At 45.2% G+C, this 25485-nt stretch overlaps 1 protein-coding gene across 1 annotated transcript; it reads left to right on the top strand.

Moving 5' to 3' along the window:
• The first annotated feature begins 21575 nt into the window (after nucleotides 1-21575).
• On the top strand, nucleotides 21576-25116 carry LOC132537073 (homeobox protein ESX1-like). Its single transcript, XM_060186515.1, has 5 exons — nucleotides 21576-21737; nucleotides 23427-23600; nucleotides 23655-23798; nucleotides 24261-24711; nucleotides 25058-25116. The coding sequence occupies exons 1-5, from the start codon at nucleotides 21576-21578 to the stop codon at nucleotides 25114-25116; spliced, it is 990 nt and encodes a 329-aa protein (XP_060042498.1).
• Nucleotides 25117-25485: the final 369 nt, after the last annotated feature.

Raw genomic sequence — 25485 nt, 5'->3', positions numbered from 1 at the left:
ATAATTCCCACCACCCGATCTCCATATCCCATCCCCTCCCCTGATAGCTTTCCCATTCTCTATCCCTCTGGGAGTATGGACCCAGGGTCATTGTGGGTTGTCAGTCATAGTTCAGGGCACCAGTATGCCAGGCTAGCTTTGCAGGCAGGAGAAAGAGACCAGGGACACACGGCTGAGTGTAGAAGCAGTATTTCTTTATTCACGAGCCAATGGTTCAAAAAACTAATCTAATCTAATCACAACCCAAATCTATCTTCTTTTCTCTCCTCCAGCGGCAGAGTCAGGAACCCAGGAAGTACGTAGGATAGGGGGCAGGAAGAAGCAAGTAGCGTGAAAAGGCAAAGACTAAACCAAAATCTCCCAGAGGCAGGGGGAGTGAGACCAAACCAATGTAACAGAATGACCATGTGTCAAGCAATGTAACAGAAGGGATCCCAGAAGCAGAACCAGAAGCATACCAACAGTGGATTGCAGAAGGTAGAAGGTCTGGCTTCTGTAATTGCTTCCCTGCTGAAAATGGGCATTGACTGTTTGATCTATAATCCCAGTCTGCCTCTCTCTTTCCTAGTAGGGTGGGTCTCTGGGGAAGCGGAGCTCCAGGACACATTGGTGGGGTCGTCAGTCCAGGGAAGTCTGATCAGCATCATGCTGGCATCTGGAACCTGGTGGCTGAAAAGAGAGTTAACATACAAAGCCAAACAAATTGTTCAACAATCATGGACCTAAAGGCTGGGATAGTGCAGATGAAGTGTTGGGTGGGGGGGGTACCCTGCAGACTCTTGTGTACTTCTGCTTTCAGGTATATATTTTTCCCTGGTTTATGGACACATGTGAACATATGGTCTATCTCAGAGGACCTGGTCTATCTCAGAGGACCTGGTCTATATCTAGGTTTGGGGACTTTATTGGGGTGTGGGCCACTTGGAATGGAATTAGAGAATACTATGAAAGGAAAGGTCTCACCCAATGATGAAGCTGAAAGGTTGTCATTCCACACCTGAAGTCTCTGGACACAGTCTGAAGTGAAGCACGCTGGGGTGGCACTCATTGTGTTCATTAGGTTGTGATAGGTGGATGCAGTATTATTTGATATGAATTGAGAGAAGCATGCAGGAAAGTGGTACCTACCCTAAGGTTCCAGGACTGGGAGAAATATAGACTCTATAGTGGAAATGTGAGGTTCCGGCTGTCTTAGGGTTCAAGAAGACAATAAATAGTTATTGTTATCATCACATTATTTGGTAATTGGGTTAACTTTGAAAAGTCGCTTTGTTAGGGTTTGCTGTATAATACCCAGCATCTTGTATATAGCAGTGTCACTGGTTGCTTTTGTTCTCCCTGGTCTTTGAGAAAGTCAACATATCAAAGAATCAGCCTATGTATTAAAAAGACCCAGTCTGTGTTTTAAAAAGTTGTAGACATATGATCAATTTTCCCCCCTCATATTAATTGAATAGTGATTTATAAGACTACATTTTAATAGTAATATACATAAACACCATTCCCACCACCAAAAGACTGTCCCATCCCACCCCCCCACCACCACCCCGGGAAGCTGAATGTCCACCCTCCCACTCACCACAGGGTTTTTACTTTGGTGCCCTACTCTCGATTTAATCAGATCCTGTTTTAGTTTCCCTTTCTGTTATTCTTTCTCTACTTCTGTTGATGAGTGGCATCATCCCATACTCATCTTTGTCTTTCTGACTTAGAGCTCACTTAACGTAATTCCTTCTAGCTGCATCCAAGATGGGTCAGATAAGGTGGGTTCATTGTTCTTAATAGCTGCATAGTATTCTATTGTGTATATATATAACAGATTTCTCATCAACTCCTCTATTGTTGGGCACCTGGGTTCCTTCCAGGTTTTAGCTTTTATGAATTGTGCTGCTATGAACATAGGTGTACGCATATCTTTTTGATTGGCAATTATAGGTCTTTTCTGGTTCCAGATAAACATTTGTAGCACTTGTTATATTCTCCTAAAAATGTGATTGGGATCTTAATGGGGATAGCATTAAATCTGTATATGGCTTTGGGTAGTATATTTATTTTAATGATGGTAATCCTTACAACCCATGAACATGGAATACCTTTCCACTTCTTTGTGTAGTTTTCTATTTCCTTGAGTAGTAACTCAAAAATTTCAGTATATAAGTCTTTCATTTCTTTGGTTAGGTTTATTTTTATTTATCTTATTTTTTATTTTACTGATAAAAAGGAAACACTGATAAAACCATAGGATAAAAGGGGTGAAACTCCACATAATTCCCACCACTAGAACTCTGTATTCCATCCCTGCCCCTGATAGCTTTCCTATTCTTTGACCCTCCGTGAGTATGGACCCAAGATCATTGTGATATGGGGATGGAAGCTCTGGCTTCTGTAATTGCCTCCCTGCTGAACATGAGCCTGACTCTCTTTTCTAGTGGGGTGGACTTCTGGGGAAGCAGATATCTAGGACACATTGGTGGAGTTGTCTGTCCAGGCAAGTCTGATTGACATCATGGTAACCTCTGGAACCTGGTGGCTGAAAAGTTAGTTAACATATAAAACCAAGTACATTGTTGACTAATCATAAACCTAAAGGCCGGAATACTGCAGTTGGGAGGGTCTCTGATTTGTAAATAGTACGCCTATATCAGTTATATTCCAAAGGGTCTGTGGATATACTAGGTTTTTTTTCCCTTTGAGCCTGAAATCTAATGTGTAGGTGGATCCAAGATACTGTCTCTGGGGAGATGATGTTATGCCTGGAAAAAGGTCCAGAAAGCTGTATCAGGGAATAGAGTAGCTCCAAAACATAGGAAAGGTGTATATAGATTGTTGACTGTAAGCTACATTAATTTGATGTGATCTGGGTCCCATATTCATCTTATGAGCCAATGTAACTTCTGCATCCCTACTGAGCTCACATTCTGTGGTCATGAGTAGGAACATTCCAAGCTGCCCCAATATCAGGACACATCTGCCTCATGTGGAACATAGAGTGTATTGTCCATCCTCCCTTTGTAGGATGAAACATTCTCTATCATTGTTGATCCAAGTTGAGGGCAAGGTCCTATGGGGGGGTCACAAAAGGGTCTATTGTGTTGTTCTTGATGGAGATGACCGGTAACAATGCATAGAGGGATTTATTTGAGGTCTTTTATCCATGATGTCTGTTTGGGAATCTCAGGACATCCTGACTAGGGCACTAGCTGATGAGGTGGCCTGATAGTGACTAAAGAGTCATTGTTAAAGTATGAAAGTTTCTTGCCTTTATTTAGTTTTTGCCATTCTTGCTTTGATAAGGATAGCTTTGGAATGAGTGAGGAAATTATAATAGTAAGTAGGAAAGGAGAATCTCTAAGTCTAAGTATACATTATTTAGTTAGGAACTTTATACTGACTCACTGCAGACTATTGTGTACTTTTGCTTTCAGGTATATATTTTTTCCTAATTTATGGATACATATGAATATCTACCCTACCTCCTGAGATCTGGTCTATATCTAGGCTTTTCAGCTTTGTTAGGAAGTGAATCACCTGAAATGGAATTAGAGAATCCTATGAAAGGAAAGGTCTCACCTGAGTAATGAGGTTGAAGGGTTGAAATTCCATGCCTGATGTCTCTGGACACAGTTTGAAGTGAAGCATGATGAGGTGGTACTTGTTGTGTTGATTATGTTGGGATTGGCAGATGCAATATCATTTGGTATGAATTAAGAGAAGCATGCAGGAAAGTGAGCCCCACCCTAGAGTTTCCAGGACTGGGGGAAATATAGGCTTTATAGAGGAAACAAGAGGTTTTTGCTGTCTTAGGTTTTAAGAAGGCAATAGATACTTATTGCTATAATTACATTATTTGGCAATTGAGTTAACTTTGTAAAATCCCTTTGTTAGGATTTTCTGTATCATACAAACATTACCATAATTTATGTCATTTGACATTATTTGTATATAGCTGTGTCTTATAGAATAATGCCATCAGTTGCTTCTGTTCTCCCTGGTCTAAGCTTTTAAGAGAGTCAACATATCAAAGACTTGTCCTATGATTTGTGCATTAAAAATTTGAGACATTCAATTAATTTTTGCCCTCTCTTGTTAATTAAATAGTGATTTATATTATTACAAATTAGTAGGAGTGTACATAAGCACCATTCCCACCAGAAAATACTGTATCCCATCCTATCTTCCCTGCTAACAACCCCCGCACCATGAAGCCGAACATTCCCCCCTTACCCTTAACCCAGGGTTTTTACTTTGGTGCCCTACTAAAAATTTAGTCAAATCCTGATTTGAGTTTCTTTTTCTGTTCTTATTTCTCAACTTCTGTTTATGACTGGTATCATCCCATATTCATCTTTACCTTTCTGACTTAGCTCACTCAACATAGTTCCTACTAGCTCATCCAAGATGGTTCACAGAAGGTGGGCTCATTGTTCTTAATAGCTGAATAGTCTTTATTTTATTTATAAAAAGAAACACTGAAAAAACCATAGAATAAGAGGGGTTTAAGTCCACACAATTCCCACCACCAGAACTCTGTATCTAATCGCCTCCCTTGATAGCTTTCCTAGTCTTTATTCTTCTATGATTATGGATCCAAGGTCATTGTGGGATGCAAAAGGTAGAAGGTCTGTCTTATGTAATTGCTTCCCCACTGAACATGGGCATTGGAAGGTTGATTCATACTCCAAGTCTGCCTCTCTCTTTCCCTAGTAGGCTGGGGTTTTGGGGTAGCAGAGCTCCAGGACACATTGGTGGGGTTGTCTGTCCAGGGAAGTCTGGTTGGCATCATGTTAGCATCTGGAACCTTGTGGCTCAAAAGAGGTAACATATAAATCCAACAAATTGTTGACTAATTATGAACCTAAAGGCTAGAATAGTGCAGATGAAAAGTATGGGAAACTGGGGAATGTTATACATGTACAAACTATTGTACTTATTGTTCAATATAAAACATTAATTCCCCAATAAAAAAATCAGGAAAAAAAGAAAAGAAAAGTATGGGGGAATCTCTGTTTTGTCAATAGCTAGTAGGGCTATATTATATATATTCCAAAGAGTTCATGATTATACTAGTTTTTCCTTTTTTTCCTGAGCTTCACATTTGATATGCAGGTGAATCCATGATGTTGTCTGGGAAGATGATTTCATGGATGGGAAAAGGACCAGAAAAGCTGGATCAGGGAAGAGAGTAGCACTAAAATATGCATAAATATTGTTGACTGTAAACCCCATTGGTTTAATGTGATCTGTGGTCCGTATTCAGCTTAGGAGCCTATGTTACCTCTGCATCCCTCTAGATCTGAGCTTACATTCTGTGTTCATGAGTAGAAATGTTCCAAGCTTCCCCAATTTCAGAACCCATCTTCTTCAGTTGAAACATAGTACATGACATCCAGCCTCCCTTTGGAGGATGGAAATTCTCTACTATTGTTGATCCAAGTTGAGGGCAAAGTTCTATGAGGGCCCACAAAGGGGTTTATTTTGTTGTTCTGGATAGAGGTGACTGATAACAATGTAGAGAGGGATTTATTCTAGGTCTAGACCCATGATGTCTGTTTGGGAATCTCAGGACATCCTGACTAGGGCACTAGCTGATGAGGTGGCCTGATAGTGACTAAAGAGACATCATTAAAGTATGCCAGTCTCTTGCCTTTATTTAGCTTTTGCCATCATTGCTTTGATAAGGATATCTTTGGAGTGAGTAAAGAAATTATAGTAGTAAGTAGGAGAGGAGAGTCTCTAGGTCTAAATAGACACTATTTCATTAGGAACTTTATACTGACTCACTGCAGACTATTGTGCACTTTTGCTTTTGGGTATATACATTTGCCCTAATTTATGTATACATGTGAACATATACCCTATCTAAGAAGACCTGGTATATATCTAGGTTTTGGAGCTTTGTTAGGAAGTGAATCACCTGAAATGGAATTAGAGAATCCTATGAAAGTAAAGGTCTCACCTGAGTAATGAGGATGAAGGGTTGACATTCCATGCCTAATGTCTCTGGACACAGTCTGAAGTTAAGTATAATGAGGTGATACACATTGCTTTATGTTGTGATTGGCAGATGCAATACCATTTGGTATGAATTGAGAGAAGCATGTATGAAAGTGAGCCACACCCTTTAGGTTCCAGGACTGGGGGAAATATAGGCTCTATAGAGGAAGCGGGAGGTTCCTACTGTCTTAGCGTTTTAGAAGGCAATAGATACTTATTGCTAGAGTCACATTATTTGGCAACGAAGTTAACTTTGAACTATGACTTTGTTATGATTTGCTGTATCATACACATCAAAATAATTTATGTCCTTTGACATTATTTGTATATAGCTGTGCCATCAGTTGCTTTTGAATAAACTGAAGCACTTTATCTCACTAGAAACAAAAATCAATGCCAAATGGATCATGGACCTGGGTGTTAGACCAGAAACTATCAAATACTTAGAGGAAAACATTAGCATAACATTTCCCACCTAAACCTCAAGGACATCTTTGATGATAGAAACTCAGTTGCAGGGAAGACTAAAGCAGAAACAAATTAATAGGACTACATCAAATTGAAAAGCTTGTGCACAGCCAAAGAAACTATCACACAAAGAGACCCCTCAAAGAATGGGAACATATTTTCACATGCCATACAACAGACAAGAGACTAATAACCAAAATATACAAAGAGCTCTGCAAACTTAGCAACAAGTAGCAAATGATCCCATCCAAAAACGAGCAGAGGATATGAACAGAACATTCACTACAGAAGAGATCCAAAAGGCCTAACAAACACATGAAAAATTGCTCTAGGTCACTGATTGTCAGAGAAATGCAAATAGAGACAACACTGAGATACCACCTCACCCCTGTGAGAATGGCATACATCAAAAAGGACAGCAGCAACAAATGCCGAAGAGGCTGTTGGGGCAGAGAAATTTCTGCATAGTCTTTGGTTAGTTTTATTCCTAGATATTTTATTGTTTTTGCTATTGTAAAAGAAATTGAATTCTGGATTTCATCTCCAAGCTTAGTGTTTGCATAGAGGAACACCACTGATTTATGTATGTTAATTTTGTAGCCTGACACCTTACTGTATTGCCTGGTGGTTTTCAACAACTTCTTCCTGGATTCTTTAATTTTTTTCTATGTATACTATCATGTAACCTTCAAATAAGTAGAGTCTGACTTCTTATCTGTATCCCTTTAATTCCTTGATCTTGCCTGATTGCTACGGCAATATCTTCCAACACTGTGTTGAATAGTAATGGTGATAGTGGGCAGCCTTGTCAAGTGCCTGATCTAAGGGGGAAATATTCCCAGTTTTTTCATCACTGAGTTTGATAATTCGCTGTAGCTTTGCTATATACAGACTCCACTATTTTGAGAAATTTTCCATTTATTCCTATTTTTGTAGCATTTTGATCATAAAGGGATGTTGTATTTTGTCAAATTCTTTCTCTGCATCTATTTATTTGATCATGTTGTTTTTGGTTTTGCATTTATTGATGTGGTAGTTCACATTGATTGATTTATGTATATTAATTTAAACTTGCAACCCTGGGATAAACCCTACTTGGTCATTATGAAAAAATCTTTTTAATATATTACTGTATCTGGTTGGTGAGAATTTTGTTCAATATTTTAGCATCTATGCTTATCAAAGATATTCTTTTTTAATGTGTCTCTGTCTGCTTTTGGTATCACAGAAATGTTGGCTTCATAGAAGCTGGAAGAATATTCTTGTGTCTTCAATCTTCTGGAAGACTTTTAAAAGTAGAGGTATTAACTATCCCTTGAAGGTTTTTGTTTAATTTTTATTTATAAAAAGGAAATGCTGGGGTTAAGTGCATGTGGTGCGAAGCACAAGGACTGGCTTAAAGATCCCATTTCGAGCCCCTGGCTCCCCACCTGCAAGGGGCTCCCTTCACAGGCAGTGAAGCAGGTCTTTCACTCCCCATCTCTGGCTTCCCCCTCCTCTCTCCATTTCTCTCTGTCCTATTCAGTAACGATGACACAAATAACAACAATATTAACAACAACAATGTAGATAAACAACAAAGACAACAAAAAGGAAAAAAGGAAATGTTGACCAAAACCATAGAATAAGACGGATACAACTCCACACAATTATCACCACCAGAATTACGTATCCCCTCCCCTAACCTGATAGCTTTCCTTTTCTTTATTCTTCTGCAAATATGGACCCAGGATCAGTATGGGGTGCAGAAGGTGGAAGTTCTGGCTTTTGTAATTGCCTTGTCACTGATCATGGGTGTTGGCAGGTCAATCCATAACCCCAGCCTGTTTCTTTCTCTAGTGGGGCATGGTTCTGTGGAAGCAGAGATTCAGGTCACAATGGTGGGGTCATCTGCCAAGGGAGGTCCTGTTGGTGTCATGTTAGCCTGTGGAAGCTGGTGGCTGAAAAAATATTAACATATAAAGAAAAACAAATTCTTGACTAATCATGAACCTAAAGGCTGAAATAACTCAGTTGAAGAGTTGGAGTGTGTCTCCTTTTAAAAAAAATATTTATTTCCTTTTGTTGCCCTTGTTCTTGTTTTATTTTGTAGTTATTATTATTGTTGTTATTGATGTCATTGTTGTCAGAACAGAGAGAAATTGAGAGAGGAGGGGAAGACAGACAGGAGGAGAAAAAGACAGACACCTGCAGACCTGATTCACTGCCTGTTAAGTGATTCCCCTGCAGGTGGGGAGCCCGGGATTCAAACCAGGATCCTTATGCCGGTCCTTGAGCTTTCCACCACCTTTGCTTAACCTGCAGCACTACCACCCGACTTCTGTGTGTCTCCTTTTTGTAGGTAGGCTACTAAGGTGAATATGGGCCTGAGATCAGATCAAATATATGGGGTTTACAGTCAACAATATTTGTAAACCTTTCCCATATTTGGGAGCTACTCTCTTACCTTATCCAGCTTTCTGGTCCTTTTTCCAGTTATGACAACATCTTCCTAGACAATAACTTGGATCCATCTGAATACCAGATGTCAGGCTCAGGAAAAAAAAAGACAAAAAAATAGTATACTCATGGGCTCTTTGAATCATAACTTAAATATGACTACTAACTAAAAAATGGAGGTCCCCCTTGAAGGTTTTGTAGCATTCACTTGTAAAACCATCTGGTCAGGAACTTTTATTCTTGGGAATGTTTTTGACAACTGTTTCAATTTCGTTGGCTGTAATGTGTCCATTCATATTATCTATTTCCTCATTATTTAATTTTGTATGTTTGTAAATATCTAGGAGCTCGTCATTTTGCTTCCAGGGCATATAGTTGTTTATAGAATCCTCACATAATATGTTGAATTTCTATGGTGTCTGTTGTGATATTTCTTCTTTCATTTAAAATCCAATTTATTGTGGTCTTCTCCCTTTTTTGTTTTATGAGTCTGGTGAAAAGTTGTTAATTTTTCTCATCCTTTTGAAGAACCAATATTTACTTGCATTGATCTTTTGTATGGTTTTCTTATTTTAAATGTTATTTATTTCTGCCCTAACTTTAGTTATTTCTCTCCTTCTGGTTGCTTGAGGGTTCCTTATTTCTTCTTCTAGGTCTTTAAGGTGTGCAATCAGGTTGTTTATTTGAGCCTTTTCTTCTTTCCTAATGTTTTCTTGTATGGCTGTGCACTTCATTCTCAGAACTGTCCTAAGCTGTGTCCCAAATCTTTTGATAGCTTGTGTGTTCATTTTCATTGAACTCTCAAAATATTTTGATTTCAATATTATTTCAATCCCTGGGTTGGATCACAGTGACTGTTCAGTCCTCTTTTGTTCTTTTACTTTGTTGTAGGCTATGGGAGCCTGAGGACTTTTAAACTATAAGTAGTCTTCTTAGCTTAATAACTGACTCTTGACCAAGAGATAAATCAGGGTGAGGGAGAGATAATATATGGGTTTTGCAAAGAGACTCCCACACAACAAGGATCCAAACCTTTGGACTCAATTCAGCTTCTCTGCCAAGCTGGACAGCATTGCTGGGCCCTGTGAGTTTCTAAACATGTTCTGTTTATAGTCTGTGGGTTCTGAGGCCATTATTCACAATGTTTTCACCGGGAGAACAATGTGGAAAGGCTACCAATATACATCCCCAGGGTATGTCACCAGGGTGTGGATCTTCTGCTGAGTTTCCTGGTCAGTTTTTTGCCTCCTGATGTTGACACCGCTGCTCCAGTCTGAAAGGGCAATAGCAATAGAGACACACAGTTTCATTTGGTGAGTCTTAGGGCAGTCCTCTCCTCCCTTCAGCAGTCTTTCTGTGGGTAAAATAGAATGGAGGTGGTGCCTCAACCAGTAAACTTTCAGACTGTTACCAGACACTCAGGAGTAATAATGGGCTTTAACCCCAGGAATCTATCCTTAGGCTCCTCTCTGTCCACAAGCCACACGTGTTTGCACTCACAGGTGATTTGGTGGGTTCCTAAAGTCTTTGTAGTCTGGCCTTGGTTTGGTACCAGGTGATATCTTTTGGTATACCTAGTTGACCAAAGAGAGAAGAGGAGAGAAACACAGCTGCTGCTGCTCTATAGCCCCTCCTCCATTCTGCTTACCCTTTACTTCTGCCCACAAGACACAAGCCACAGATAAACTTCTATAGTGTTTCACTGACCAGACCCTAAGAACAAGGGGTACATCCCCTTATTGCACCCTAGGGTGATTCTGAGTCTACCCTTCCCCAGTGTGGTAGAATTGAAAACAGAGAGTCACCCAGCCCAGACAGAAAGCGTTTCTGAGCCTTGAACTCCAGGTGGACAAACCCTGGATCCTCCCACATAACCATCCTAGAGGAGAGCTAAAGCAAGGAAGCTTCCAGCTCTTTCCAGACTCAGGACAGCTGACCTGCCCACAGGTTCTTTTTCTACAAACAAGTGTGTGTGTGGATGAGAGGTATCAGGACCCTCACACATGCCTGGTGTCTTTTCTTCACAGGTTTGGTTTAAGAACCAGCTGACCAAGCTCTCAAGAGCTAATAGGACAACCTAGGGGGTAACATTGTCCCAGCCTACCATGATTGCCTCCAGCCCTGTTTCTGGGGTGGCACTCTCAACAGAGCTGAGCACCTAGCTACAGCTCTCCTGCTTTTCATGGCTGAGTGGAGTGAGTGGAGTTGCCTGGTAACCTTTGTCAAGATGACATCTATGTCCCTACCTCTCCAGATTGTGGTAATGGTGCCCTCAGACACCCAGCTGCTTGTTTTTTTTAACATATAGGGAAAGTATTTAAGATCCACTGTGAAGAGTAGTGCTTTACCCTCTCAGTTCTCTCTTTCTTCTGCCTGGTATTTGTAAGTCTGGTCTGTTGGCATGTTATCATTGATTCAAATGTTCCTCCACCTAGACTTCCAAGAATGAAATGTATAACAGAATTCATCTATTGTGTTTGCCACATTTTGTAGACATATAAAATCAATAAAATCACTTCAATCTTTTATTCATTTCATAAATTCTAATTTATTTTATTTATTATTATGTAATTTAATTTAATTTTATTCCATTTTATCTTTATTTTATTGTATTTTGTTTTATTTCACTTTATTTTATTTCTCCCTCTGGTATTATTAATGGGACTCTGCAATTGCACTACAAATCCTATTGAAGTGCCCGCTCTTTTTTCCATTTTATTCGATAGGAGAGACAGCAATTGACAGAGAAGGGGGAGGTAGGCAGGGAGAGACAAATAAAGACACTTGATTACCAGTTTCATTGCTCAGGAAGTGGACCTCTGCATGTGTGGACAGGGGCTCAAACCCACACCCTTGTGCAAGTCCTAGAGCTCTGTACAATGTGCACTTAACTGGGTGTGCCAATACCTAGCGCTTATCTATTTCATTTATATGTCAGTTTTTCATAGAAATCCAAGAAGATCAAGGAGGATGAATTTCAAATGTTTCAGGTAAAATCTATACTTGTTTGTTTTGACCAACATTATCAATATACATGTACAAAGTTGTATGGACATTGTCAGCATTCCTACTATTTTGAGAAGTAAATTTTCAATAATAAAAAGATTTAGTAATACTTTTCAATATAATAATTGTTATGAAAATCACTATCTACTCTCCCTCTCTGATTTGATACTCTATCTCTTGCTTTATGGGTGTTTGAATGCATGTAAGTGTGTATGTGTGTGTGTATCTCCTTGATCTGTCCCGTTTTTCTCTACCTCTTCTATGTGAGAAGATATTATTTTGGAAAGAACAATCATACTTTCTGCAATGTTGGCAAGAGATTGCACTTGACTGAATTCCCCCAAAATAAACTAAGGATAGTCTTTTAGAACAACAACAAAAGTTCTGTACACATAAAATAAGACCTCAGTTTTTTGACCTCCAGCCTCACACCGAAAGAATTTGACTGAAGGATATCATATCCAGGGAGATTGGTACTGTGGTTCCACTGACATTAGACTCAGAAGGAAAGAAAGACTCTGAAAACAAAAGAAAGAGCACTGCTGAATACAGGATTAGGGTGCTGCTGAGTGTGGATGCTGTGACCTCAGAGCCTCAGGGAGGAAAGCCTATTGGCATAATCACTCAAGGAACTGGAGACTCCCAGGAGACTGCCCCTCAACAGAACCCTAAGGGAAGAAAGAGACTGTCCCCACTCCATTCAGGAATATTCCAGAGTCATCCAGTATTCAGTGCTTCTGACAGTCTTGTGTTTGGACACTGGATGTGCTCAGGCCTCTCACACAGCCCTTGTGTCCTTTCCCTGCAGGTTTGGTTTAAGAACCAGCACACCAAGCTATCTAGAGCAAAGAGCAAAGCCCCAGGACCACCACAGGGGCTAGAGGTGCAGCAGCCCATCACCATAAATCCTGCTGTCCTCCAGTCTCCAGTAGCCCCTAAAACCTACAATCCAAGCACCAAGTGCTCAGCTCCTGCTGCTTGGGTGAGAATCCAGAGGGCCACCCCTGTTGCCCCAGCCCCTCCCTGATTGGGGCAGACCAAGACCCAGAGGAAGTGCATGGTCTTCACTGAACAACAGCTGCAGGGGCTCAAGAGCTGCTTTCAGCACAACCAGCACCCAGGCTATGGAGAGATCCAGGCCTTGGCAAAAAGAGTGCAGCTGAAGGAGGACCAAGTCTCCATAAGTATGCACACTGCCCTCTCCCCTCGGGCCCCAACCCACACACCCTCAGTATCACCCAGTAGGTGACAGCCACCTCCAGAGACCTCAGACAGGCAGCTGAGAGCCCAACCCAATGAAACAGTCCCTTGTCAAAGAGTCCCCGTAGTTCAGTCAACACTGGGCCTCCCTAGTCTCATACATCCCATGATCTCCATTGGAAACACAATAGATGGATGAGGTCTCTGAGCCCAACTCTCAGGGCCTCTCCATAGAGAGCCTCTTGGGAGACATAGCCTGGACCAGAGTACTGAGGATTGAGATCTGCCTCCTCTCCCCAGGGCTCAGGGCTCCAGTTAGGATGAAAGTGTAGGGGTGAGGGGAGGGGGGAAGTTGGCTCTCTCAGAGCACATTCAGAAACCCGGGTTGCTGTGAGCCCAGGCCGCTCACACACTCTTTGTATCCTTACTCTGCAGGTGTGGTTCTCCAACCAGAGGCAAAAGGCAAAGGACAACTCGACGCCTCAGCCTCAAGGCCTTCAGGATACCCATGTTTATGCCCCAGCAATGACACCCACTGATGGATGTCCCCCAAGGCAAATTGCTGCTGTGCCCCACAGCCCTGGAAGCCAGGGTTCATATGAGCCCATGGATTCATTGGACCCAGCACCTGCCTGTGGCTCCAGAGCCACACCCTCAACTCCAGACCCTGCAGGCCCCACCAGCACAGAGTGCCTGGAACCCAACAGTGGCAGCACCCCAGTCTGGGGCCCTGAGAACACAGTGGACCCTTCTCCGTCACTATCCACTGCCTACCCTGTAGAGCCCTCTGACCTAAGATTATTACCGCCAGATAACCAGCTACTCTACAAGGAAATCGATGACCTGATGGAATACAATGCTTTGGACTCCCACCTCCCCTCCTCAGGTGAGAACCCTGACATAGCGGATGAGATCGCTTCTTACCGATAGGAGGCTGAGTCCCTGGGCCTTGGAGATGTGCAGAGCCCATATGCTCCTGGCTTGTGCTGGCCTTTCACCCCAGCATTGGCCCCTTCCCCTGTGGAGCCTGCCTTCTCAGCTGCCCCAGAGGCCTATGGTCCCACTCTGCTCAGCCATATGTGGCCAGCTGCTCCACTCAGGAGCCCTGTCTCTCTATGCAAGGCCAAGCCTTGGGGGCGCCTTCACAGGGAGCCCAGGCATACCCTACCCTGACTGCCAGGAAGAGGACACCCCGAGGCCACTCCTCCCCCTGATCCCACTCGTCTTTCCAGAGCTGCTGCCCGACATCCAAGACGAACACATCTTTGACTACTTCTGGGAGCAGAAGTAGTCTGCTGGGTTCTCAGGGGAATCCTACATTCCTCTGACCTAGACACCTGAACAACCCCGTGACAGCTGCGCCTGTGCTCATGAACCCCAGGTGACTGGACCCCAGAACAAGCTGATGGGAAATCTGTGAGGGAGGCCTTGCCACTCCCATGAAGACATGTTATCTCAGGCTACTTCAGGCAGGGCTTCTCCTGGTGGCTCACCTAAGCAAGGCCTAGCCAGTCCTGGGGACACCGTGGATGCTTCCCTTCTACATGGAGACCCTGGACATCGTCTCAGCCTGAGATCTCTGCCACTGAACTTTGTCATGACCCCATCATCCACTCAGTCGTCCTCTGAACCCCAACCCCGGGAGGGAGTGCACAGTATGGATTAGAAGAACTGAAACCTGCCTGACTTGGGCTGCCACCCTGTTTGGGGACTTCCTCAGAGCAAGGCCTCTTCCTCACAGGGGAGCTCTTTCCATGAGCACCCTGGGGAGGGGCCCCATGGGCTACCTGGAACCTCTGAGCTCTGCCTTCTCTGACCAGGTGCTGACTGGCATCTGGCCCTTTCTGGGATTTGAAGGGCGCTGGGGGGGTCTTGATTCATGGACTTGCTTGTTTGCCTGTACCACAAAGTCTCCAGTGCCTCTGAAACACTCACAGATCTTTGACTGTGATTGGTTGCTACTGTGATTGAAACTCAAAATCCCGTGCTTGGGGGAGGTGGAGGGGGGGGTAACTGTGGAAGCGAATGCCCCTCCTCTCAGACACTCATGTCTAGGTAGTGTGTCGATTTTACCATCTGTTTTGTGCTGAGAACTCAGTTCACGTTCCACTTGTTTCCCTTGTCTCTTGTCCAGACATTGGAGTGATCAACACTGACTGATAGGTCAACTCAATAAAGTTTTGAACATAAACGGCTGTGGTCATTGTGTCTCTTTCCTTGACTCCACCTGGAAAGAGTCCCAGGATCTGCAGGTTGAGCCCCCAGCTCGGTATCAACAACTTCTCCCCCTCGCTGGGTGGTTAGGCTTCTTGCATTTATGGTGGCTCTGTGGTTGTTGTGTGTACTACTGCACATGAAACTGAGCTTTCTCGACATCCCCCACCCTTTTCTTCTCCAACACCCATGCTCAGCTGTCAGCATCAGATCCTAAGGTCCCAAACCTCTGTTTCTTCTGGTTTCACAATAGGGATTTATACCCATTAGTCTGCCATTTGCAAAAGTTCATTGCCCCTTGGTCCACTTCCCTACCTACCATAGCTGAGAGAAGCAAGAGAGACAGAGAGACACCACAGCACCAGTGCCACAGGCATGGAGTCTGTCTTGCTGTCCTCTACGGTCCTGCCATGAAACAGGCTGTGTAATCCACCTAGAGACCCCCCCTACCCCCGCACAACCCACTCATCATTAGGGTGCAGTGGCTCTCCATTGCTTGCACGTGGCAGCGGTGAGACGTTTATTTCCCTTTTTCAGGGAAATCGCATTTTCTATTTTGGAGACGTGATTCATTTTTCAGCATGTGTACATCTAGCACGATTTGATTTTACTCTCGAGATTGTCCCTTATTGGACCTACAGACTCCAACCCTGCCATCATAGCCCTGCTCCCCTGTGTCCTCTTTCAGGCTTTGTGTGCTGCACCCTAGTGGTCACAGTGCGTTTCACACTCTGACTCTGCCCTATGTCCTGGGAGCTGATGCTCCATCCTCTGTCTCTACACAACTATCTTAGCAGAACATGGAGAATGAGCAGGCCTGGGCATGGACTGGGCACTGCCTGTGTCTGTATGGAGGTGGCCACAGCCATGGATCCTGAGACTACCATGCTGCACAGACACCCAGGTGGGAAGGGGCTTGAATTCACAAACACACAAACTGTGGACCACCCAAACAGTGAGAGGAAAACTATGTGCCACATACACACACACACACACACAAACACACACACACACATACAGACACACGCATAGACACACACTCACCCACAACAGTGAAAGAGAGACACACAAAAACCAAGAGAGACACACACTCCTTTCCCCAAGTTTCTGAGCAGGTTCAGTACTCTCAGATGCGCTGAACAGCTCTCCTGCTTTGTGTGGCTGAGTGGAGCGGGCTGGCGATGTTGGTTAGGATGCTATCTGTATCCCTCTCTGTTGGGCTAGCTTCATGGCCAGGAGACAGACGACCAAGGACTCATGGCTGAGTCAGATGCAGTTCTATCTTTATTACCGGGCTAGCATCGAAAGACACAGACCCTAGGCCTCTCGGAGCAAGAAGGCAATTCAATATATGTTTCATCAGAAGAGCAGCTTTATTGATAGTCGCCAAGTAGGGTGCAAACAGGAAGTGACATAGAGTGGGTGGAGTGAAAAAGAATGCAAACCTGTGGTGGAAAAGAGGTGTGAGTAGGAGAGGGGGCAGAGCAAAAAGAGAGTTCGAACGAGTGTGAAGAAACCAATGGCCGGCAGGCAGGGCGATTCCCTCGTAACACAGTGATTGTGACATAGACCACAGCGTTAAGCAGTGCAACAGAAGGGGTTTTAGAAGCAGAAGTTTAGAAGCAGACCGACACCTCCCTTCCCAGCTAATAGTAATGGTGCCCTCAGACAACCGGCTGCTGGCTTCACATCTTGGAAAAATGATGAAGATCCACTGTGATGGGGAGCACTTTACTCTCTCAGGCCCTTCTTTCTTCTGCCTGATTTTTGTAAGTCTGGTCTGCTGGCATGTTAGCATTGATTCATAGGTGCCTCCACCTGCACTTGCAAGTATGAAGCAGAGAAGAGAAATCACCTATTGTGTGTACCACACTCAGGGTGCGTAACCATATAAATCATTAAAAACCCTTGGTTCCTTTCTTCGTTTCATGGTTTCTATTGAATTTTTCTCTTGAATTTCATTTCCTTTCATTCCATTTCATAGTACTTCAGTTGATTCCACCTTCCTTTGTTTTGTTTTCTTTTGTCTTATTTTCTTTTATTGTATTATTTCCTCTCACATCGACAATTGGGCTCTGCAACTCTACTTCCAATCCCCTTCCATGGCCAGCCATCTATGTCCATTTTATTGGATAGGACAGACAGCCAAAGAGAGAGGAAGTTTGAGGGAGGGAGGCAGGGAGAGCCATAGAAAGTCACTTGCTCAGGAAGTGGACCGCTGCATGTGTGGACAGGTTCTCAAACCCTGTGAAAGTCCTAGAACTCTGAACAATGTGCACTGGACTCAGCGTGACACCACCCGGTCCCTACTCATTTCACTTGCAGGTTAAATTATCATAAAAATCCAAGCACCCTAATGACATGCATCTCAAATATTACAAAAGAAAATCTAGACAAGTTCTGTTGGAAAACCACTATCAATATACATTGTTAGAGAATTTGTAGACACTATCAGCATTTGCTCTATTTTGAGAAGTAAACTTCTTTCCATAATAAGAAGGAGTAGTAATACCTGGCAATAACGTATAACCATTGTAATAAAAATCACTCTCCCTTCTCTCTCTCTCTGATTTGACATTTCTCTCTCTCACTCTTTCTCTCTCTCCTTGTGTGTGTGTATGTGTGTGTGTTTGTATGTGGGTGTGAGTGTGTGTATCTCATATGTCACTCTGTGTAACTTCTACTCCCAGCGTTCTATTTGAGCAGATAAATATTCTTTGTAAAGAACTATCATAATCTCTAGAATGTCGGCATGAGATTGTACTTGACTATGCTCCCTGGATGAAGCCCATGATAGTCTTTGAGAGAAAGAACCGTTCTATCACATAATGATAGGAGACTTAAGCTTCATCAGACCTTACACTGGCATGCTAGTGTTGGGGAGAGAGAGAGAGAGGGAGAGAGGGAAAGAGATTGAGAGAGAGAGAATGTGCCTCCAGGACTCATGGACTGGGATGGGAATACAATGCTATCCTATATTGATCAGAGAAAAATGCCTTTTACATCTTCTGTCGAGAGAGTGGCACTTGCTGTCGTGATAGACTGAGGGTGCTTCTTCTAGAGCAAGTGCTCTCTGGATTGGAGAGAACTCCACTGAGCCAAGCTAGGCTGCTGCGTGGGAGAGGGATCAGGAACTCCTGCCGAGCTAGCATTGCAGGAGATAGACTCTGGCACTCTTGGAACTAACAGGAATGCAATCCCAAGTGTTTTTACTCCGAAAAGCAGCTTGTCTATATACTCGCCATGTAGGGTGGAAACAGGTTGTGACATCGAGAGGGTGGAGCCAAAAAAGGCTGGTGGAGATCTGGTGTAGTAGAAGGGGAATGGGAGCAAACAGACATCGTGAATCAGTGGGGATTAAACCAATACCATGGAGACAGGGTGGCTCTTAGTTATCAGTGGTTTATGTAAATAGACTGCAGCTTCAAGTGGGATCAAACCAATGCCCTGCAGGGATGCCAGTGCTTAGTTAAGCAGGGTTAGAGACAGAAGCTTTAAGCTGGAGGAGATGGCATACTACCCAACATATGGGAAACAGAAATGGCTAGGAAAGGACGTGGAGCACACACACAAAAAAAAGAGCATGCGGCTGCCATAGTGGCTGTATGGCGAAGGTTCTAACCCATGGGATTTAAACCAATACACTGTAGGCAGGGCGGGGCTCATGCAAAACAGTGATTATGTCAATAGACAACAGCAATGCAAGGCAGGTGACCTGGTGGGATGACCTGAAGACGTCTTTAGAAGCAGAATTGGCCAAGGGAAAAATGATGACCAACATTGCACAACACTCAAGGAAAAGTGAACTGAAGCAGACCACCTTCTGGGAGAGAGGTAATGTGACCACAGTCACATTGCACACAGCGGGAAGAAAGATCATGCCAAAGCAGTCAGAGCACTGCTAAATACAGGCTTGCAGTGCTGCTGTGGATGGATGCTGCGACCTCAAGCCTCAGGCTGGAAAGTCTATGTGCATAATCGCTTGACTATCTCCCCAGCCCAGAGAACTGACAGCTTTTGAAGGAACCCCCATGGGAGAGACCAATCCCTGCCAGCAGTGGGTCCAGATTCACAAGTGGTGAAGCATTTCTGCCAATGTTGCTCTGAATGTCTTCCAACTGGTCAGCCCTTATCAAATACCTATCAATGATTTGGTGAATATCCTCGCTGAAATATTCCATCATGACTGAATCATTACAGGTGACAACAACAGTACTCTAACTTTGATACACGACACTACTCGGCACTAGGGCTTTGCTTTGAGCTCTCTTTTCTAAACCTGGAGCATGCATGCAGTCACTGGTCCTGGGAAACTCTCCATTCCAACCAAACTGATTGAAAGACTGCAAAGAAATTCCACAAAAGGTTCCCTACGCTCATAGGCTGAATTGGGTCCCTGGTCAAATCAATGGGGTTTGCAGTCAACAATTGTTACAAACATATGCCAGTTATGGGGAGCTACTCTCTTCCCTGATCCAGCTTTCTTGCCCCTTTTCCAGCCAGGACACCCTCTCTCCAGACAAGAGCCTGGGGCCACCTGCATATTAGATATGTGGCTCAGGCCACAATTAATTAAGTCATGGGTCCTTTGCATTATACCCAACATCGACTGCCAGTCCCTGTTCAGGGCACCATTATGCTGGGCTGGCGTCACAGGTGGGAGACTGAGGATAAGGGACTCCTGGCTGAGCTGAGAATCAGTATCTCTCTATTCATGGGCAAGGCAGCACAATCTAAGTGACCTAAAGTATCTATAATCTCAATCATGTCCATATATATACTCGCCAAGAAGGGTGGAAACAGGCTGTGACGTTGAGATGGTGGAATTAAAAGCCATGGTGCAAATTAGGCTGTGCTACATGAAGGGGGCTGAGCAAAAAAGACATCATGAACGAGTGGGGATTAAACAAATGCCCTGCAGGCTGGGCAGTGCTTAGTTAACAGTGGTTATGTAAATAGAATACAATGTTAAGCAGGGGGGGATTAAAGCAATGGAAAAAAGGGGATTTAGAAGCATACCAACAATAGTCCTACTTGCTCTTTCCAAAACAGAGACTCCACATCTTCACTTGCACTATTCCAGCCTTTAGGTTAGTGGTTAATCAACTATTAGCTGTGCTTTTGATCGACCTTAACTCTTTTTTAGCAACCGGCTTCCACATAGTACCATTATGCCAAGCTGGATTTCTTTGGCAGAGGACCCCACCATGGGTCTTAGATCTCCACATGCCCAGATCCCTGCAACACTAGGGAAAGTGACACAAAGCCTGGGAGTATGCATCTACCTGGCAACACACATCATCTGTCGAGAAGCACTTTCAAAGGCCAGACCTTCCACCTTCTACACCCCCACAAGGATCCTGGGCCCATCCTCCCTTAGGGTTAAAGAATTGGGAAGATTGCAAGGGCGGGATTAGATAGGAAGCTCTAGGGGTGGATAAATTTAGGAAATGTACCCCTTGTAATCAATAGTCTTGACAATATTTCCACGTTATCAATAAGTGAAAAAAAAAGAAAATGTCCACTAATTTACACTGACTACCATGTCCCTAAAATACAATTCAAAAATCTGTACTATGACATAATCCCAAGAGTCACTCGGTAGAATGCAGTTTTTAAGACATGAAAACACTGATGATAAAGGAAACAAAGGTTGAATCTGTGGCATGAGCAAAGGCCACAACTCACCCAGTTCTGATAGAAAAGAAGGAAACAGAAATGACATGAAACATAATAGGAATGTCAACAGAAGGTGTGCTAAACAACGACAGTCAGATTTCACTTCTCTTTCCAATGTAAAAAAAATAGCTGATGTCCAATACACAGTAGATGTCAAATCGTTGGAAGCAAATAGTAGGTTCTCTATGCCTAGACACTATGCCAGCACATTGCTGATGAGAATAGGGTGTGCAATAGAGAAGCCTGTATCCAGGAGCCTGAGGGCATATAGAGGGGGATGTAGTGCAAAGCACAGAGTGGGTGTGTCTGTGAGGGGATTTCTATTGGCCCTAAGGAAACTGAGGGAGGGTATAAAAAGCCAGGTCAATGGGTTGTGTCTCAGTGCAGCCAGGAACAGAAGGAGTGAAGATGTCAGCGTTCAGTTCTCCTCAGGGTGAGTCTGGGCATCCAGGATGCAGGGGGACTGAGGGTTTTAGAGAGGGGATGACAGTGGGCACCCAACTAAGTCTTAAGTCTGACCAATTTGACTTGTTGGGCTCATCGGAGCCTATCTCCCCACACCAGGAGTGTTGCCAATGCAGCAGAGCACCCTGAAGCAGAAGAGGCGAGAGCGCACTTTCTTCACAGATGAACAGCTGCAAGAGCTTCGGGATTACTTTGAGCACAACAGGTCCCCCAGGTTCTGCGAGCAACAGGCCCTAGCACAGAAACTGAACCTCAATGAGGACATCGTGATGGTACGACCTACCCCCCCACCAACATACTGCTTCCCCTCTATTTCTGCCTACACCCAATGTACCTGAGACAGGCTTCTAGTCGGCCCTGTACACCTAATGAGAGGCCAGACCCCGAGCATCTTCACTGACCAGGCTTTAAGAACAAAGGGTCCATCCCCTTAGGGCACCCTCGAGAGTCTCTGAGGGTGCCCTCTACCAGTGAGGGAGAATCGAAGCCAGAATCCCAGCCCAGCCCAGACCCAGAGAGTCTCTGTTATTGAACTCCAGGCCGGCAAGCTCTGAAGCCACCCTCCGGGACCATCCTGGAACAGACCTGAAGCAGGGAAGCTTCCAGCTCTTTCAAGACTCAGGGCTTCTGCCCTGCATGGGGGGGTGGGGTATTTTTCTACACACATATTTGTGTGTGTGTGTGTGTGTGTGTGTGTGTGTGTGTGTGTGCTCATAAGGAAGTAGCAATAAGCATCATAGTCTTGTGGATTTCGCAGGTTAAATGTTACTCCCCTATTTCTGTAAAGAATAGTACAATACTTAAAATCTCGCACTGTTCTCAGGGGAGGTCATACTTAGAATTGTTTTTGACTTTTCCTGAGGGCTCTTTCTATCATTAATCTTCTATGGGGGGCATACGGATCTTTGCCTAGTCGTGGGCCACTGCTCATCTAGATCTGGTAACGTTTAACTATTAATCTTTCTTTGTTTCGATATGTCAACTTGTACCTGGGAGGCCTCAATCTCTGCATTCTTTCTTTTTTTTTCTTTTTCCTCCTCCAGGGTTATTGGTGGGCTCGGTGCCTGCACCATGAATCCACCACTCCTGGAAGCCATTTTTTCCCCCTATTGTTGCCCTTGTTGTAGCTTCGTTGTGGTTATTATTATTGCACTTGTTGATGCAATTCGTTGTTGGATAGGACAGAGAGAAATGGAGAGAGGAGGAGAAGACAGAGAAGGGGAGAGAAAGATAGACACTGGCAGACCTGCTTCACTGCTTGTGAAGCAACTTCCCTGCAGGTGGGGAGCTGGGGGCTCGAACCGGGGTCCTTACGCCGGTCCTTGCGATATGCGCCACATGCACTTAACCCACTGCGCCACCGCCTGACCCCCCTCTGCATTCTTTCTTTGAGGGGCAGGTCATAAGATGACTTCTTTCGTCCGTCTATGTGGACCCACTTTCATAATGTAACTTTCTAATATGCCCCTGTGTAAGGGAGAGGGGTTGCTTCAGACTCTCCCTTCCCACCAGGCACTGCCAAAGTGTTATGAATCAATTGTGACAGTATAATTATTTGTAACAATAATGGGGGGAGAATGCATCGTCCCAATTCTCATCCTTTCTGCCCAGCTTCCGGGAAGTCTGAATGCAGGTCCAGAGGAGATGACGGTGTCAGGATCCCTGGCGAAATTGATGGGGTGCCGCACGCATCTGACGTCACCCTTGATGGTAAAGCCAGGCTGGCCTGCACTGCACAGACTGCCATGGTCTAACAGACCACACCTTAGGGTCTCCAGGAGCAGGAGACTCCCTGGAGACTGGTCCTCAACAGAACCCTAAGGGAAGAAAGACACTGTCCCCTCTCCATTCAGGAATGTTCCAGAGTCATCCGGGAGTCAGTGCTTCTGACAGTCTCGTGTTTGGACACTGCATGTGCTTAGGCCTCTCACACAGCCCTTGCGTCCGTCCTTTCTCTGCAGGTTTGGTTTAAGAACCAGCGTGCCAAGCTCTCGAGAGCAAAGAGCAAAGCCCCAGGACCACCACAGGGGCTGGCAGTGCACCAGCCCATCACCACAAATCCTGCTGTCCTCCAGTCTCCAGTGGCCCCTACAACCGACAACCCAAGCGCCGGGTGCTCAGCTCCTGCTGCTTGGGTGAGAATCCAGAGGGCCACCCCCGTTGCCCCAGCCCCTCCCTGCATGGGGCAGACCAAGACCCAGAGGAAGCGCACGTTCTTCACTCAACAACAGCTGCAGGGGCTCAAGAGCTCCTTTCAGCACAACCAGCACCCAGGCTATGGAGAGATCCTGGCCTTGGCACAGAGGCTGCAGCTGAAGGAGGACCGAGTCTCCGTAAGTATGCACACTGCCCTCTCCCCTCGGGCCCCAACCCACACACCCTCAGTGTCACCTAGTAGGTGACAGCCACCTCCAGAGACCCCACACAGGCAGCTGAGAGCCCAACCGAATGAAGCAGTCCCTTGTCAAAGAGTCCCCGCAGTGCAGTCAACACTGGGCCTCCCTAGTCTCATACAGCCCATGGTCTCCGTTGGAAACACAATAGTTGGATGAGGTCTCTGAGCCCAACTCTCAGGGCCTCTCCATAGAGAGCCTCTTGGGAGACATAACCTGGACCAGAGTACTGAGGATTGAGTTCTGCCTCCTCTCCCCAGGGCTCAGGGCTCAGGCCTCCAGTTAGGATGAAAGTGTAGGGGTGAGGGGAGGGGGGAAGCTGGCTCTCTCAGAGCACATTCTGGAACCCGGGTTGCTGTGAGCCCAGGCCACTCACACACTCTTTGTATCCTTACTCTGCAGGTGTGGTTCTCCAACCAGAGGGCCTGGGCAAAGGACAACTCGACGCCTCAGCCTCAAGGCCTTCAGGATACCCATGTTTATGCCCCAGCAATGACACCCACTGATGGATGTCCCCCAAGGCAAATTGCTGCTGTGCCCCACAGCCCTGGAAGCCAGGGTTCATATGAGCCCATGGATTCATTGGACCCAGCACCTGCCTGTGGCTCCAGAGCCACACCCTCAACTCCAGACCCTGCAGGCCCCACCAGCACAGAGTGCCTGGAACCCAACAGTGGCAGCACCCCAGTCTGGGGCCCTGAGAACACAGTGGACCCTTCTCCGTCACTATCCACTGCCTACCCTGTAGAGCCCTCTGACCTAAGATTATTACCGCCAGATAACCAGCTACTCTACAAGGAAATCGATGACCTGATGGAATACAATGCTTTGGACTCCCACCTCCCCTCCTCAGGTGAGAACCCTGACATAGCGGATGAGATCGCTTCTTACCGATAGGAGGCTGAGTCCCTGGGCCTTGGAGATGTGCAGAGCCCATATGCTCCTGGCTTGTGCTGGCCTTTCACCCCAGCATTGGCCCCTTCCCCTGTGGAGCCTGCCTTCTCAGCTGCCCCAGTGGCCTATGGTCCCACTCTGCTCAGCCATATGTGGCCAGCTGCTCCACTCAGGAGCCCTGTCTCTCTATGCAAGGCCAAGCCTTGGGGGTGCCTTCACAGGGAGCCCAGGCATACCCTACCCTGACTGCCAGGAAGAGGACACCCCGAGGCCACTCCTCCCCCTGATCCCACTCGTCTTTCCAGAGCTGCTGCCCGACATCCAAGACGAACACATCTTTGACTACTTCTGGGAGCAGAAGTAGTCTGCTGGGTTCTCAGGGGAATCCTACATTCCTCTGACCTAGACACCTGAACAACCCCGTGACAGCTGCGCCTGTGCTCATGAACCCCAGGTGACTGGACCCCAGAACAAGCTGATGGGAAATCTGTGAGGGAGGCCTTGCCACTCCCATGAAGACATGTTATCTCAGGCTACTTCAGGCAGGGCTTCTCCTGGTGGCTCACCTAAGCAAGGCCTAGCCAGTCCTGGGGACACCGTGGATGCTTCCCTTCTACATGGAGACCCTGGACATCGTCTCAGCCTGAGATCTCTGCCACTGAACTTTGTCATGACCCCATCATCCACTCAGTCGTCCTCTGAACCCCAACCCCGGGAGGGAGTGCACAGTATG

The sequence above is a fragment of the Erinaceus europaeus genome, chromosome 2 (assembly GCF_950295315.1).
Source record: "Erinaceus europaeus chromosome 2, mEriEur2.1, whole genome shotgun sequence".
NCBI lineage: Eukaryota > Metazoa > Chordata > Mammalia > Eulipotyphla > Erinaceidae > Erinaceus > Erinaceus europaeus.
Note: the sequence above shows the minus strand (reverse complement) of the source record. Positions and strands in the feature narration are given on the sequence as shown.